The sequence below is a fragment of the Lepidochelys olivacea genome, assembly GCF_965140295.1.
Source record: "Lepidochelys olivacea isolate rLepOli2 genome assembly, chromosome: 4".
NCBI lineage: Eukaryota > Metazoa > Chordata > Testudines > Cheloniidae > Lepidochelys > Lepidochelys olivacea.
This window is the reverse complement of record NC_140414.1, coordinates 110,097,836-110,111,191: the sequence shown is the minus strand read 5'-3', so window position 1 is coordinate 110,111,191 and position 13,356 is coordinate 110,097,836. Positions and strand designations below refer to the sequence as shown.

The 13,356-nt window shown below is 38.2% G+C and overlaps 1 protein-coding gene across 6 annotated transcripts in view; it reads left to right on the top strand.

Moving 5' to 3' along the window:
- PCDH7 (protocadherin 7) overlaps positions 1 to 13,356 on the top strand; it is a 395,898-nt gene that overhangs the window by 58,472 nt on the left and 324,070 nt on the right. Inside the window, exon 2 of one of the 6 annotated variants that reach the window (XM_084626495.1) lies at positions 8,004 to 9,650. The exons of the other annotated variants lie outside the window; for them this stretch is intronic. Coding sequence (XP_084482621.1) covers positions 8,004 to 8,081 — 78 coding nt within the window. The 3' untranslated portion in view covers positions 8,082 to 9,650. Of the gene's footprint in view, positions 1 to 8,003; positions 9,651 to 13,356 lie in introns of those variants that run through there. 6 annotated transcript variants of the gene reach the window in all.

Below are 13,356 nucleotides of genomic sequence, written 5' to 3'. Positions count from 1 at the left end.
ACTTTTTATGAAGGTGATGAGTATCTTAGGTGAGATGCTAAGTGCCTAAAATATGTATCATATAATGTGTTAGATGTTTGGTCATAATTTTACACATACCATAACTGTTAGCAAACATCATTATTTAATCACATCAGGGTTAATCTAAATGGATGTCCAAGAAACCAAACATGAATTCATTAACTATACTTGTTTTCCTTTCTTTCTTGTTTTTTATTTATCCTGGATCATAAAATTTGCTCTGTTTCCATTAACAAAAAAGTGAGTAGAGAACAAAATGCCAATTATTTGCAACACATAAAATCTGTGTGATAATTTGACAAACTTTAATAAAGCCAATATTTAAGTGTGCTTATAAGACAAACAGTATCCAGTAACCTTTTATTTGTTAAGAAACACCATATCACTTATTGATTAAGAACTTCAAAACCTGCAACTTATTTTAAAGTACAAGATCTAAAGTTTCTTTGAACAATGAGACATATATTCAAAATCCCTTTTGTATTGAACATAATTTTCAAGAAAATTATTATGTGTAAAATGTAAGGGTCAAACTGGTTTGCATTTGGTATTGCTAATACAATAATTTCTCTGTTAAACCTCCTGGATATTACTTCACAAATATATAGCAAGGATATGAGGAACAAAACATGCACTGGGAAAGTTAATTAATTCATTCTCACAACACCTATGTGTGAGAGGCAAATTTAAGGATACTCACTCAGATGATTACACTGAGTCACAGAGAAGATATGACTTCCTTATAATAATTCCTTTGACTGCAAATCAGTGGTAGATTTAGGAGGAACTTAAAAGCCTAGATCCAGTTCCTTGGTCTATACACTAGACTGCACTGATCTTTAAGAAAACATCATTTCTTGAATCTTTAGTTACTTATGACCATATTGTTCTTGATCTATGCACACAGTGAGAATCTGCTTATGTCAGGGGACACATATAGCTGTTAATTCTTGCACATCCTTTAAAAATTGGCATTTCCATTTGTGAGACAGATATCCATTCAATGCATTGCTGTGTCTCCTATGCCCATGAAATGAGAGGTACTGCTTTATAGTATATGAAAAACAACAGCTGTATCATCCTTGTTCTGGCACGTCACACTAGCCTATTTGCAAATAAATTTACAGAACATTTAGTTCCATGAATAATGTCTTTCTCACAAAATCACTTCTCTAGCAATCTCTGGTGACCTTGAGTATGTCGATGTAGATTGTAGTGAGCAAAAAAATTAATTGACAGACAACATTCCTTGGAGTTTTAAGTTATCCAGTTCGTAATAAGTTCTATGAAAAATGACAGAAAACATGTTTTGGCAGTTCCAATGCCTTTTAAAAATACAGTTGCATTCCCAAATATATACGTTTCTGTTCCATCTTAGTTTTTGCACGCTTTAGATTTGGAAATCTTGTCTTGTTTCAGGTTCTTTTGTTTCAGTCTTACTTAGGGATAAACAATGGCTTGATAAACCACTGCTATGCTAGTGGGATATTAGGAGTGGCATAGAACAATTGGCATTGCCTCCAGAGGATACAGACAGGCAGGACATGGGGGAACATACTCCCTTTAACAGCATATAGTGAATATTCACCCAGCAGTGACCCTGGTGGGCTGATGTGAAAAGGTCGGGGGACTGTGGTCACATTTCATAGCCTTGGGTGGAACTGTAATTCTCCCATTGTACTTCCGGAGTATGAGAGGTAGGATTTTGCATTCCTTGGAATCTGCTACAGCAGGTATGACAAGGGGGATTGGCTTCTTTCACCTTTCCCTTGTACATCCACACAAGAGAAGACAAAAATATGGTCTGATTATGCTACTTAGATCACTCTCTTATTTCTTGTGGTATTGGCTTTTGTCACCTGCAGGTAGTTCAAACAATTAGTTGCTCTCGCTGTACCTAGAGGCATCTTAGTTCTATATGTTGTTTACAGAGAAGCACAACCCCTCAGTATGGATGATTACAGTTTCAGAGGCATGTAAGCCCTCCGTGCTTGTTGTTCATTTCCTCTTGTTCCTGTCAGGCATTTTATTTCTCTGGGATATGAATGCTGGCCAGTATTGTTACAATTTCCAACAAAGACCATAGGATCGGAGTCTGAAGAATGTAAGGAAGATGTGTTAATTTTGCAGCATTTTTCATTCTTATTATATTCTTTCTGAGACAGGATTAATGTTTGTACCATTTTCTACTGCAGTTTTTGTCACCAGAGAGAGGTGACAGAATATTAATGTACATATTATGTAAGCATAAATATAGCAGTGAGCTCTATTTTCACCTTTCCAATAGAGCAGGGGTTCCCAAACTTGGTTCGTGGCTTGTTCAGGGTAAGCCCCTGGCGGGCCGCTAGACACTTTGTTTACCTGAGCATCCACAGGTACGGCCATGCTCAGCTCCCAGTGGCCGCGGTTCACGTTCCCGGCCAATGGCAGATGCAGGAAGTGGTGGCCTGGCCTACGCTGCTTCCTGCAGCTCCCATTGTCCAAGAACGGTGAACCACGGCCACTGGGAGCTGTACCTGCGGATGCTCAGGTAAATAAAATGTCTCGCAGTCCACCAGAGGCTTACCCTGAACAAGCTACGAACCAAGTTTGGGAACCCCTGCAACAGAGTCTAGTTTGGTTAGTGTGTTATTCTACTCTGACTTGCCTTTGAGAAATTATAACGAGATAAATTGTTTACAATAAATCAATGTATATAAAATGAAAACAGAGAATAATGCTATGATAATTCTCTCTTGTCATTCAGAGAGCTTTTGTAATTGATTCTTATTACATTTTAAAGTTTGTGATGTTTACATACTTTATAAATGTTTCAGTTTGCCTTCTGTGTTTTCAAATTACAGATTCCATCTCCACTTCCACCCCCCACACCCATGCTGGAGGCAACTTTCTAAGTGAGAATACTTCTTAAAGTTGTTAATTACAACCTAAGGTTAATGAGTGTATTTACCTTATAATCTGGAATGTTCTCTTAATCAACTAACAGCTTGAACATCTAGGGCTAAGTAATCAGTTACTGATTTTCATGTAGAGTAATTAGGGATTCTGTTTGTTTGTTTGTTTGTTGGGTATTTTTGATTGTTTTGTTTATGTTTTCCTCTAGTATTATTATAAAAAGACTGGTTTCTGTAGGCATGCTTAATTTTTTTATTACAAAATTTTGACCTGTAATGTTAGTGGGCCAGATGCCTGGTTTTCCATTGGAAAGTGTGATCAAAAAGAGGATCTCACAATCCAGTAACCTGGTCAGATCTACTGACTGGACATCCAAAGTCAAGTTACTGGGTGAGGGGGAGGTGGGGAGGTGCCAGGTCATCACCCGCACCAGCTCCTACTCAGCCAGAGCCGCCTCCTATCTGCGTCAGGTGGCTGCAGCTCATAGCCTCAGCTCCACAGGCGAGTCTCTCCTGACCTGGGGGGAGGGGTTAAAGGGAAAATCAATGAACGATTCGGGGAGAGGGGAATAGGAGCGAATGGGGACGGGGCCTTGGGGAAGGGATGGGCTTCCAGGGTGGGGCGGGGCAGGGGCAGCGCCTCAGGGAAGAGGCAGGGCAGGGGTGGGGCCTTTGGGAAGAAGTGGGGCAGGGTCTCAGAGGGGGAAGAGGTGGGATCGGAGAGGTTCCGGCACTCTTCCTGGAGTGTCCAGGTTTTAAATACAAAATAGGCAACTCTAAATGGCTTATTTCATTAGCCCATGAGGATGACAAAGTTCACTTCTGAGCAATGTCACTCAGGTTTGAGCCACTCTCTTTAGGATAAATCCACAGCATGAAGAATGTATCCTGTTTCACTACACACTATTGCAAAGTGTGACTCAAGGTGAATGACAGCAGACAGTGCGCCCGATCCTGTGAGATGCTGAGTGCCTCCTCAGAGGTGCTAAGCATTTGAAACTTGTGTAGAGTTTGTAGAGTGTGGAAGGTGCTCAGAACCTTCCGTTGGACAGTTGGAATTAGACCTAGTGTGATCAGGAAGTGAATAATAAAGGAGAGCATGAACAGGGAGTGAATGATATTCAACAAAAAAACCTGAGGAGTACTTGTGTTACCTTAGAGATGAACAAATTTATTTGGGTATAAGCTTTCGTGGGCTAAAACCCACTTCATTGGATGCATGCAGTGGAAAATACAGTAGGAAGATATATAAACACAGAACATGAAAAAATGGGTGTTGCCATTTTTTCATGTTCTCTGTGTACATATATCTTCCTACTCTATTTTCCACTGCATGCATCCGATGAAGTACGGTTTAGCCCAAAAAAGCTTATGCCCAAATAAATTTGTTTGTCTCTAAGGTAACACAAGTACTCCTCATTTTTTTGTTTTGTTTTTTTTTGCTGATACAGCTACCACTCTGAATGATATTTAAATATCCCTTTCAAGGAATATTAACCTTTCCATTTTTATGCTCTCATTTTAAGTTGGAATCTTTAGAGATAATAAACTTGATTACCTTTCACTTAACCAGTGTAAATCAGGAATAACTACATCAATTGACCAGATACTCTGTGGTGTAAATCAGCATTAAGTATAAAATGCTGATTTAAACCAGCTGGGAGTACAGCCCATTGGATTTAAACAAGTTTAAATGAGAGGTCACTCAAACCCAACTAATGTCGAAGCGCCATACCATACTTACAGTATCTCACTCTTTTGTATTTTTCTTAAAAAACAACAACGTTTATTTAGTTAAGGTGTCTTAACAAGTTTACAAATCTTTGACATGTAAATATCTGAAACAAAACATTCATTACAACAGTTAGTTTTTGTTTAAAAAGACATTATACAGGAGTGCAGTCATCAGATCTTTCTGTATAACAGGGTGTTACCATATAGCAGAGTGAGCATCATTACAACACCTATAATAAGTCATTTCTAGTGATTTTATTAAATTGAGTGAAATCTCTATAGACACATATTTAGCTGATCAGGCATGTCTATCAAAGAGTATATTAAAAATCTAAGGTTTTTTAAATCTATTTGACATCATCAGTAAGAGTATGAATATATTTTATTATATAAAACTGGGTGGTGGCAGTCCAGCAGCCGGAGCCCTTCCACACGGGGTTGAAACATCAATTTCCCATATTCCTGTGTGTGTGCCAGTGGTTTGGTGAATCCGGAGAGCTAGAGGCTTGGATAAACTGTATATATCACCATTTTTCATATCCTGTTTCCTGTTACTGTTGTAAACTCCATATGTAGTTGCATGCATTGCAGAATTTTATAAGCAAGCTTGCAGCATTTTGTGGCATATGACAGAACATACATCACAAACTACAGTTTTGTCTGATTCTTGCTTTAGTGATCAATAATGAGCATGCCATGACTTCAGCTTCACTTAGCACCACCACCCTGCATACCACAAAATTCTGTAGTTCTTTTTTCTATTTTAAATGATATTTATTATGTTAGTAACCATTTTTGATAGTGCTTGAGCACCTCAATCAGGGGTCAGAGCCACATTGTACTAGGTGCTAGCAAGCAAATTACACAAAGACAAACTGTCCCAAATTACTCACAAGGAATGATTTAGATAATACACAACTTGTGAATAAAGTAACACAGGCAGGGTAGGTAGGCAGAGAGGACAAGGTAACAGTAAAGAGATGTGTGCTTGCATAAATTAATAGTTCCATGGTTTTAAAGTAGTCATGTGAGGTTGCCAGCTATCTATAATCTATTTCTTTTAAATTGTGTTCTGTTACATATTCTGTTATGAAACAATTACATGAAATAGACCTATACTTCTAACATATTCAAGGTGGTAGAAATGCTCACATGCCAATGGCAACCCACATTCCTGACAGACAGAGCTGCAAGGATCTTGTTCTTACACTGAACAGTCACTCTAATGGTTGCTTTGCATACATCTGTCTGGTTGTAGACAGAGCTGATTGAACCTTGGGCACTCTTTGCTGTTCTTGATATATGTGCCCACCCACACTGAGAAATGTGGAAGATGGGAAGATAGTAGTGTTCACTTCTCAGAAATCATAAGAGAGGGAGACTCCCTATGCCACTGTGAGCAGAGGAGAGAGAGGAAGTGCACTGCTTTCCCCACTTCCGTGAAGGAGGAGAAGAGAGAGAGAGAGAGAATGGAGTTTCCTAACCTTTCCTAGCAGTCATTAGAGGGATTGGAGGGGAGGGGTTGAGCTCTCCACTAATGCTTTGTGCCTGGAACCTTTTGAAGGTCCCCTGAGGACCCATATTTACTCTCATTATTTATTTCATGGGTTTGGCTAGTGGATTTATGGTATAAAAATAAGCCCTGCTTTTATTTTTATTTTGCACTGAATTATAGTTGATGACATTTTTAAAATTGAAGAACATCATTAACATAAAACACATCTGTCACAAATGAAAAACACTCTGCATGTGCAAGACTGGAATCAGTTCATTTTTATGGATCTCCAGTTCTCCAGAGAATCTTACAAATGCACATGACACTCAATTCTGTGTTTGCATCTTGTAGTTAACTGAAAGGTGCTTAAAATCACAAGTAGGCAGAGAGATCCCTGCTGACGACACATTGGAGGAGACTAAAATGTTTTGCTCATTCCAGCAGATACAAGAAATATCTTGTGCTCAATAAATAAACTACATTTATTCCATATGAATACATACATAACTGATGGGTAAGGATGAAGCTTCCAACTTCCGGGGAAAACCATGCCCTTTTGATATATCTCGATTCCACTGTTTTGGAAAGTCCTGTACTTTTGCCCATGGATGATACCTCTGACATGGGGGAAACAGCACAAAGAAACATGCTTGATAACTGGACTAATGGCAGTGAAGAGTCTTACTGAGACATTGTAAATATATTGCTGCTGAAAACAAGGCAGAATGTTTTGCATGCTTGTCCCAGATGGCTTCCTATGAGAAGATCACATTTAGATTGGGGAACAGACGTTACTTATTTGAGGACATTTGGCAACTTTTTGTGGATTATCGTCATAAAGCAAATGTTGCTTTTTAGACATACTTGATATTGTTGTCCTGTACTTGTGTAAATTAGGACTAATCTTGCATTATGTGATGGATCCGGAAGAGTTCCACAATCCATCAACCTGCTGGAGAATAAGGAACAAGCAGTGATAGGTGCAAATGAGCAAATAATGGTAATTAATAAAACAAACAGACATTCATAAAATTACCTTATAAAACCTAACTGCCCTTTTTGTGTAACCATCTTGTACATGGCAGCATTGCAGGATTAGTATTTTCATGAACATGCATTGTTCTTGAATAATATTTTAAGAGCTGTTCTTGAACAATGTATCGGAAAGCTGCTTTCTTTTAGCATTAGGCATGAATGTATTTTTACTGCATCATTTATCTCATCAACATATTGATCACAGCACTTCAAGAAAACCATTAATGCTTCATTTTCTTTATGTCCATCCTGTAGTATAATAGTGATACTTAATAGCCAGCACTTTCACGGTCCTTTACATGTTCACAGCATTGTACAAGCAGTATCCCAGGATATTGCTGTTTTTCAGACTTTGTCTTGTACAGTTGCTTTTTTTTTCTGTAAGAGTCCCTTTCTAGATTTTGCTAATCTAAGACAACTGGTATTATTAAGTCCATCATTTGGGAAGAGAAAGCTGTGTTTGTCACTGATACTTGGAAGATTCGTATTGTTTCTTGTTCTATGACGAAGCATGTTCAATGACAACAACAACTAAGGATATGAAGGAATACGGACTTTAGTATATTTCTCCTATCATACACCATAAAACCAACCTAATACTGGACTTTTTGCACTTGATTTAAATTGCCAATGTATTGGTAAATAGTATACAAATTGTTATAACTGTTTTCATTGTGATATAGTTATCTTATGAAATATGCTTGGACCTAATGGAGAGAAGAGGATTCTCTCTGCTCAGGTATAAAATCCATGCTGTAGGGTTAGGTTAGCTAAGCCCTGCTCACATCCCGGTAAGCAGACATATATTTTTGTATTTTTTGTAGGTGGATACAGTGCAGACTACGCAGCCCCCTGGCCACATTGAGGAATCGTGTAAAATGAATGTATGTGCTCGTAAGTGAAACATTTATAAATAAAGCTCCAACTTTAATGTATGTTGGATCATAAAACATGTAAAACCTGCTTACTGTCATATTAAGAAATCGATTCCCAGGGGGCAGGGTGACTGCAGAACAAAGAAGATGTGCAAAGCAAAGTTCTTTTTTAAAAATAAAAATGAAAAACCCAAGAACTTTAGAATTATTCAAAACAGATAAACAAACATTGTGCAAACAAGAGATTGAAATTACCTCTTGGATGTATTTGGGAAGGCACTGAGCTGATTCAAGATTCCAAAACAGAAAAAAAGAAGGGATGTGAGAAAGGTTTTGTAAGTTGAAATCATCATCCATCGAGGAACAGGATCAAATACCTTCTTACTTAGGAGTATGAAATGGAGGACACAACCTTTTCCCCTTCAATCTGTGTTTGAGAGGACAGAAATTTTGAAACTGAATTTGATCAGATTATTGCTTCAGTTAATAACTGGGAGAGGATTGTGGATGGGGTTGAATTTTCAATGCTTGACATAAGCAATCAGTTACATGTAGAAAAAATAACTTGAGCATGTGCTAGATGGACAAAGAACATGGAAACGATACCTCAGAATTGAATTCCTGGAAAACCAGACACAATCTCATCATTTAGAAACCTTGAGGTACTTGAGGAGGTGAGAAGACTCAGACTCCTTGATTTTGCTGAAAAATGACTTCATAAGGCATTTAAAGTAGATATGCAGAAAAAACCAAAATGTGTTAAATGGTCCTATCACAGAACTCAGAAATGAGCCATCAACCATCAACCTGCATATTGAAATTTTGTACTTTAATTGATAAACATAGACTAATCCAAATGGATAAGAAACTCTTAAGTATTTGATATGAAAGACCTCTCCTTGATTTGAATAACTGTACAAAGAAAGGCTTTTCATTTTGATTAAATAAAAACTGCATGATAGGGAGATCCCCTTTGCATTTCTAGTCCCTATTACGATAAATATATCAAATAAAAACAAAGGCTATATTTTTTGGTACCCAAGAGATTAAAAAAAATATTGGGACACCACCAAGTTAGCACATTGGTTTATGTCTTTTACAGGGTGAAGAGGCTGACTACTCTGTCCCTAAATAATATTTCATTCATATAACCCATCTTCATCATAAATAGCCGAAAACAGGGATATTTAAGTATTAATGAATGTTTCAAAATGTTTGCTTAGCTCTGAGGTGTAACTTGGACTTTTTTGAATTTCTGGTCTAAATCTGGTGCAGTTGTATGCGGAAATGATATTGTATTCAATAATAAATGGTACATATAGTCTATCTCTTGCTTTCACAATATGCCTTTTCTGATATTGGAGTACAGAGCTAAAGATCACATTTTCCCTTTTGATTGCTATGCATTTAGCTCCAAATTATGTCACCTTTCGTGTTTATCTTTTGGGAACTTGTGGTCTGCCTCTTTCTCCACTTGTAGTCAATTTCAAGTCGTAGAATTAATGATTTGGGAGAGGTTTTGGCCTCTTTATTGTATTAAGAATATATCATCAAACTTCAAAGTCTGTACACTTCTACTGTATTGATTATTTTCTGTAAGCAAAATCAATAGGCAAAATTAAAATTAAAAAATCAATTTCTTCATTTTTGTTTTGCTTCATATTTTTATATACCTATTTTGTTTATTTATTTAACCTTGAAGGGTTTTTTGTGAACTCATTGATACGGAAACACAACAAAAGCTTCAAGTAATGCTGAATAAAACATACTGATGCAAATAAGTGAAATACAAAGGGAAATACATAGTTCTTTTAGCTGGGAAGAGGAAAGATAAATGCTGAACACCTGTTACTAGATTCTGATTTCTGATACAACACTGTAAGTCTAGCATAACTCTGATGATCCCACTGGAATTATGCTGGATTTACACCACTACATCTGAGATCAAAATTTGGTCTTTGGTGTTTAATGTTATTCTGTTTTTCTAGTCTTAATTTTTTGCTCAGGAACAATTACCAGCAGAGGAGTTCTGAAGAAATATTGCACAACTACTGTAATTTTCAGAGTCACAGTATTTAGCAGCCAAGTGCCTCACAAGGAATAAAACCACTTTTATTTTTGCCTCCTGCTACCACTCCAATGGGGAAAGGTCAGCAAAACAGTGGGAGGCCAAATGAATGAAGATCTTTTCCCTGTAAGACATCAACTTGGAAGACTGTGAATTTCAGAATTACAAGTGATATAGCTTTTTTACAACTGCTCCTTTCCTTCTTGCCTCCTACTGCTGCTTCATTGTTGGATAATGTCTTTTTCCTGTCAGAATGAGCAAGCAAGAGCTTATTTGTGACAAACGAAATTCCACTTTCTACCTAGTATTGTTGCAGATAGAGGAAAAAAGAGCCTGGTTCATACCTATCTCATTTTCTAGCTTTTGAGGGTTTCAGTTAGGGCTTTTAAAGCCAAATCCAACCTGCCTTGTACACATGAGTAATCCAGTTAATGCCAGTGGGACTACTTGTATGATTAAAGTGAACAGGGTGTAGTTTACATACCATTTTATTTGTATATTTATTTTCCCCTCAGACCAAACCATTGAGGAAAAATAAGTGTTACTAACAGGTTGCCACAGAAGTTGGGATACACCATTGCTACAGACATTCGAAAGTAGGTTAGATAAGCCATTAGTGGGAATGATGTATGAAGTTGTGTTTGTTGGGGAAGTAAGGTTGGGTAGCAAAAGAGTTCTTTCATGTCCCTACTAGCTATCATTCTATGGACCTTATTCTGCCCTCAGTCCACAGAGACAATCCCATTGATGCCAATGGAAATTCTGTCTGTGAATCAAGAAAATAATATGGCCTTAAGTGTAATAGTCACTTTGCCAAGCCATTCATCAAACCTAAACTAAAGAGTAAAATGAGACAGAATACCACCAACTAGACTGCATTCTAGCCTAGGAATGAACAACATAATTTAATAAAAAAATTTTTTTGTGGAAGTCAATTAAATATCTGAAAAGCTCCTATTGAGATGTATCTGGTTTATTAAAAAGCCTCTGTACCAAACCCTATTGCAAGCTCCATTGTAGGAAGGAGGAAGGCACATAAGCATAGAGGCTTGGTTCAGCCACTCATCACTTACTATGCTTCAACCCAGCACTGATTTTACTTTGGGAATTGTATGGTACACTTTGTTTTGCTGAGCTAGTAAAGAATAGCTTTTCAATCTCTCATGCAGGAGCTACATTTATGCAAGATATACATGTTATGCCTGCTTATGAGCTCAACATTATCTCTCTTCTCTAGAGGAGAATAACTTGAACCTATTGTACCATGACACTGACATTATATTTGACTTTTGACATTGCATTTAGGGAACATTTTCATTACACGAATAACTATTTCTAGTTTCTACACAATTCTAAATGTTAAAGGGTAACTTGCAAATATGAAAAGTCCCTAAAAATTACCACATTAATAGTATAGTACTGTATGTGATGGATGCCCCAAATTACCCTATGCCAAACTATCAACATGCCTATACAATTTCATTGTTTAAGATTAAGCCATTTATTTCAGTTAGAACAGGTCAGAAAATATCTGAAATAACAATCAAATTACGTCATACATTGGTTTATGATTCCAGCATTGGGTTTTCCTCCGATCTGCAGCTCCCAGAGACAGAACAAGACCTATCACTCATAGGAAAGACATTTGGCTAGCAGTTTACCTCCTAGCAATTTCAGCTCATGCTTTTTGGGCCTTCGCAGTCTTGAGCTGCCAAACACAAGGAGATAGTTAAGTTTTCAGATTTGGCTCAACATTCCTTTCCCTTAAGCATTTTCTTCCCCTATCTGAGTACTCTTCTATGTTTAAAACACCCTCAATTTAACCTAATAACACCATGATGAATGCCAAGTTTTAGCCAGCTAAAATTGAAAAAAAAAGGGTGAAAAAAAAGTTTTATGAAATTCATGCCATTATTTTTTTACCTTTAACCTCAAAAAATAAAAATATATGATGTTGGAATACAGACCCTGCATGTTTGTTTTGTATTCTACGATTAATAATAACCAGTTACCATATAACTTTTCATTTTTCAAAGTGCTTTAAAATATCCACTGTTTAATCCTCACAACAACTATTTGATACAGGCAAGTATTTCAGATGGAGAAAATGAGACAGAGGTGTTAAGTATCTTTCTAAAGTTAGAGAGGGAATCAATGTCAGATCTGAAATTAGTAGTTCTTGGGCACCACTCTTGTACACAGACCATGTCTCTTACTTGCTGATAAAGCACAACATACTGGTAGTTACTAAAGGCCAAGGACACAACTGTTAATGAAATATAGCAATTCAAACTGAAAAAAATTACCAGGCACCAGTATAAACTGTGTTTTATGATAAAGCTGGATGGCATCCACCATGTGCCCTAGATGTAGATATGTTGCAACCTGAAACTGCAACCTCCAACCCCAAAACTATATTTATTGGGGAATGTGTTTTCTTGAAAGAGGCCTGGTTCCTGTGCACAGCAGTAAGCTCCACCTGCGTATCATTTCTTCCCACCACCATTCTTATTAGATAAGTGATAAGTACTCCACACTCTTCACGTCCTCACCCTTGTGTCCTGCCCCGACACAAAGTGGCAGGACCTCTTGACACCTCTGGAGGGTGAGGAGCCCTGGTAGGCCAGCCTATATTCCACCTGGTCCTGAGGCCTGCCGGGGACGTAAGCTAGCGGCTCCTTCACAGAGCCGTGAGCACGGGCATGTACTTGGCGCGGTTCACTCCACTTCCAGACACCTGCCCCTTCTGCAGCATGAGGGAGACACTGGCACACGTTTATCTAAAGTGCGCCAGGTTGCAGCCCCTATTGTGGCTCCTCCTACATATATTATTATGGTTTTGGTTGCACTTTTCCCCTCACCTTCTTTTCTATTTACTCCCTATCCATGGCCCCACAAAGTCGCGGGACCTCCTTGTCAACCTCCTCCTAGCCCTGGCCAAAACGGCCATCTACAAAACCAGGGAGAGGAGGTTGTTCCAACGGGGTTTCCTGCAGCTGTGGGGCCTATTTCTGCTCCTCAGTCCATTCACACATCCGGGCCGAGTTCCTGTGGGCAGCATCCGCTGGCTCCCTTGATGCCTTCAAGGAGCAGTGGGCGCTGTCCGGGGTTCTCTGCTCGGTGTCCCTGTCCAGTTCCCTTCATTTAGCCCTGTGACCTCACTCCCGTTCCTGTTATCTCCTTAGTTGTCCCACGCAATTATTTAGTATCCCGGACCTGTGGATCCTCCCTTTA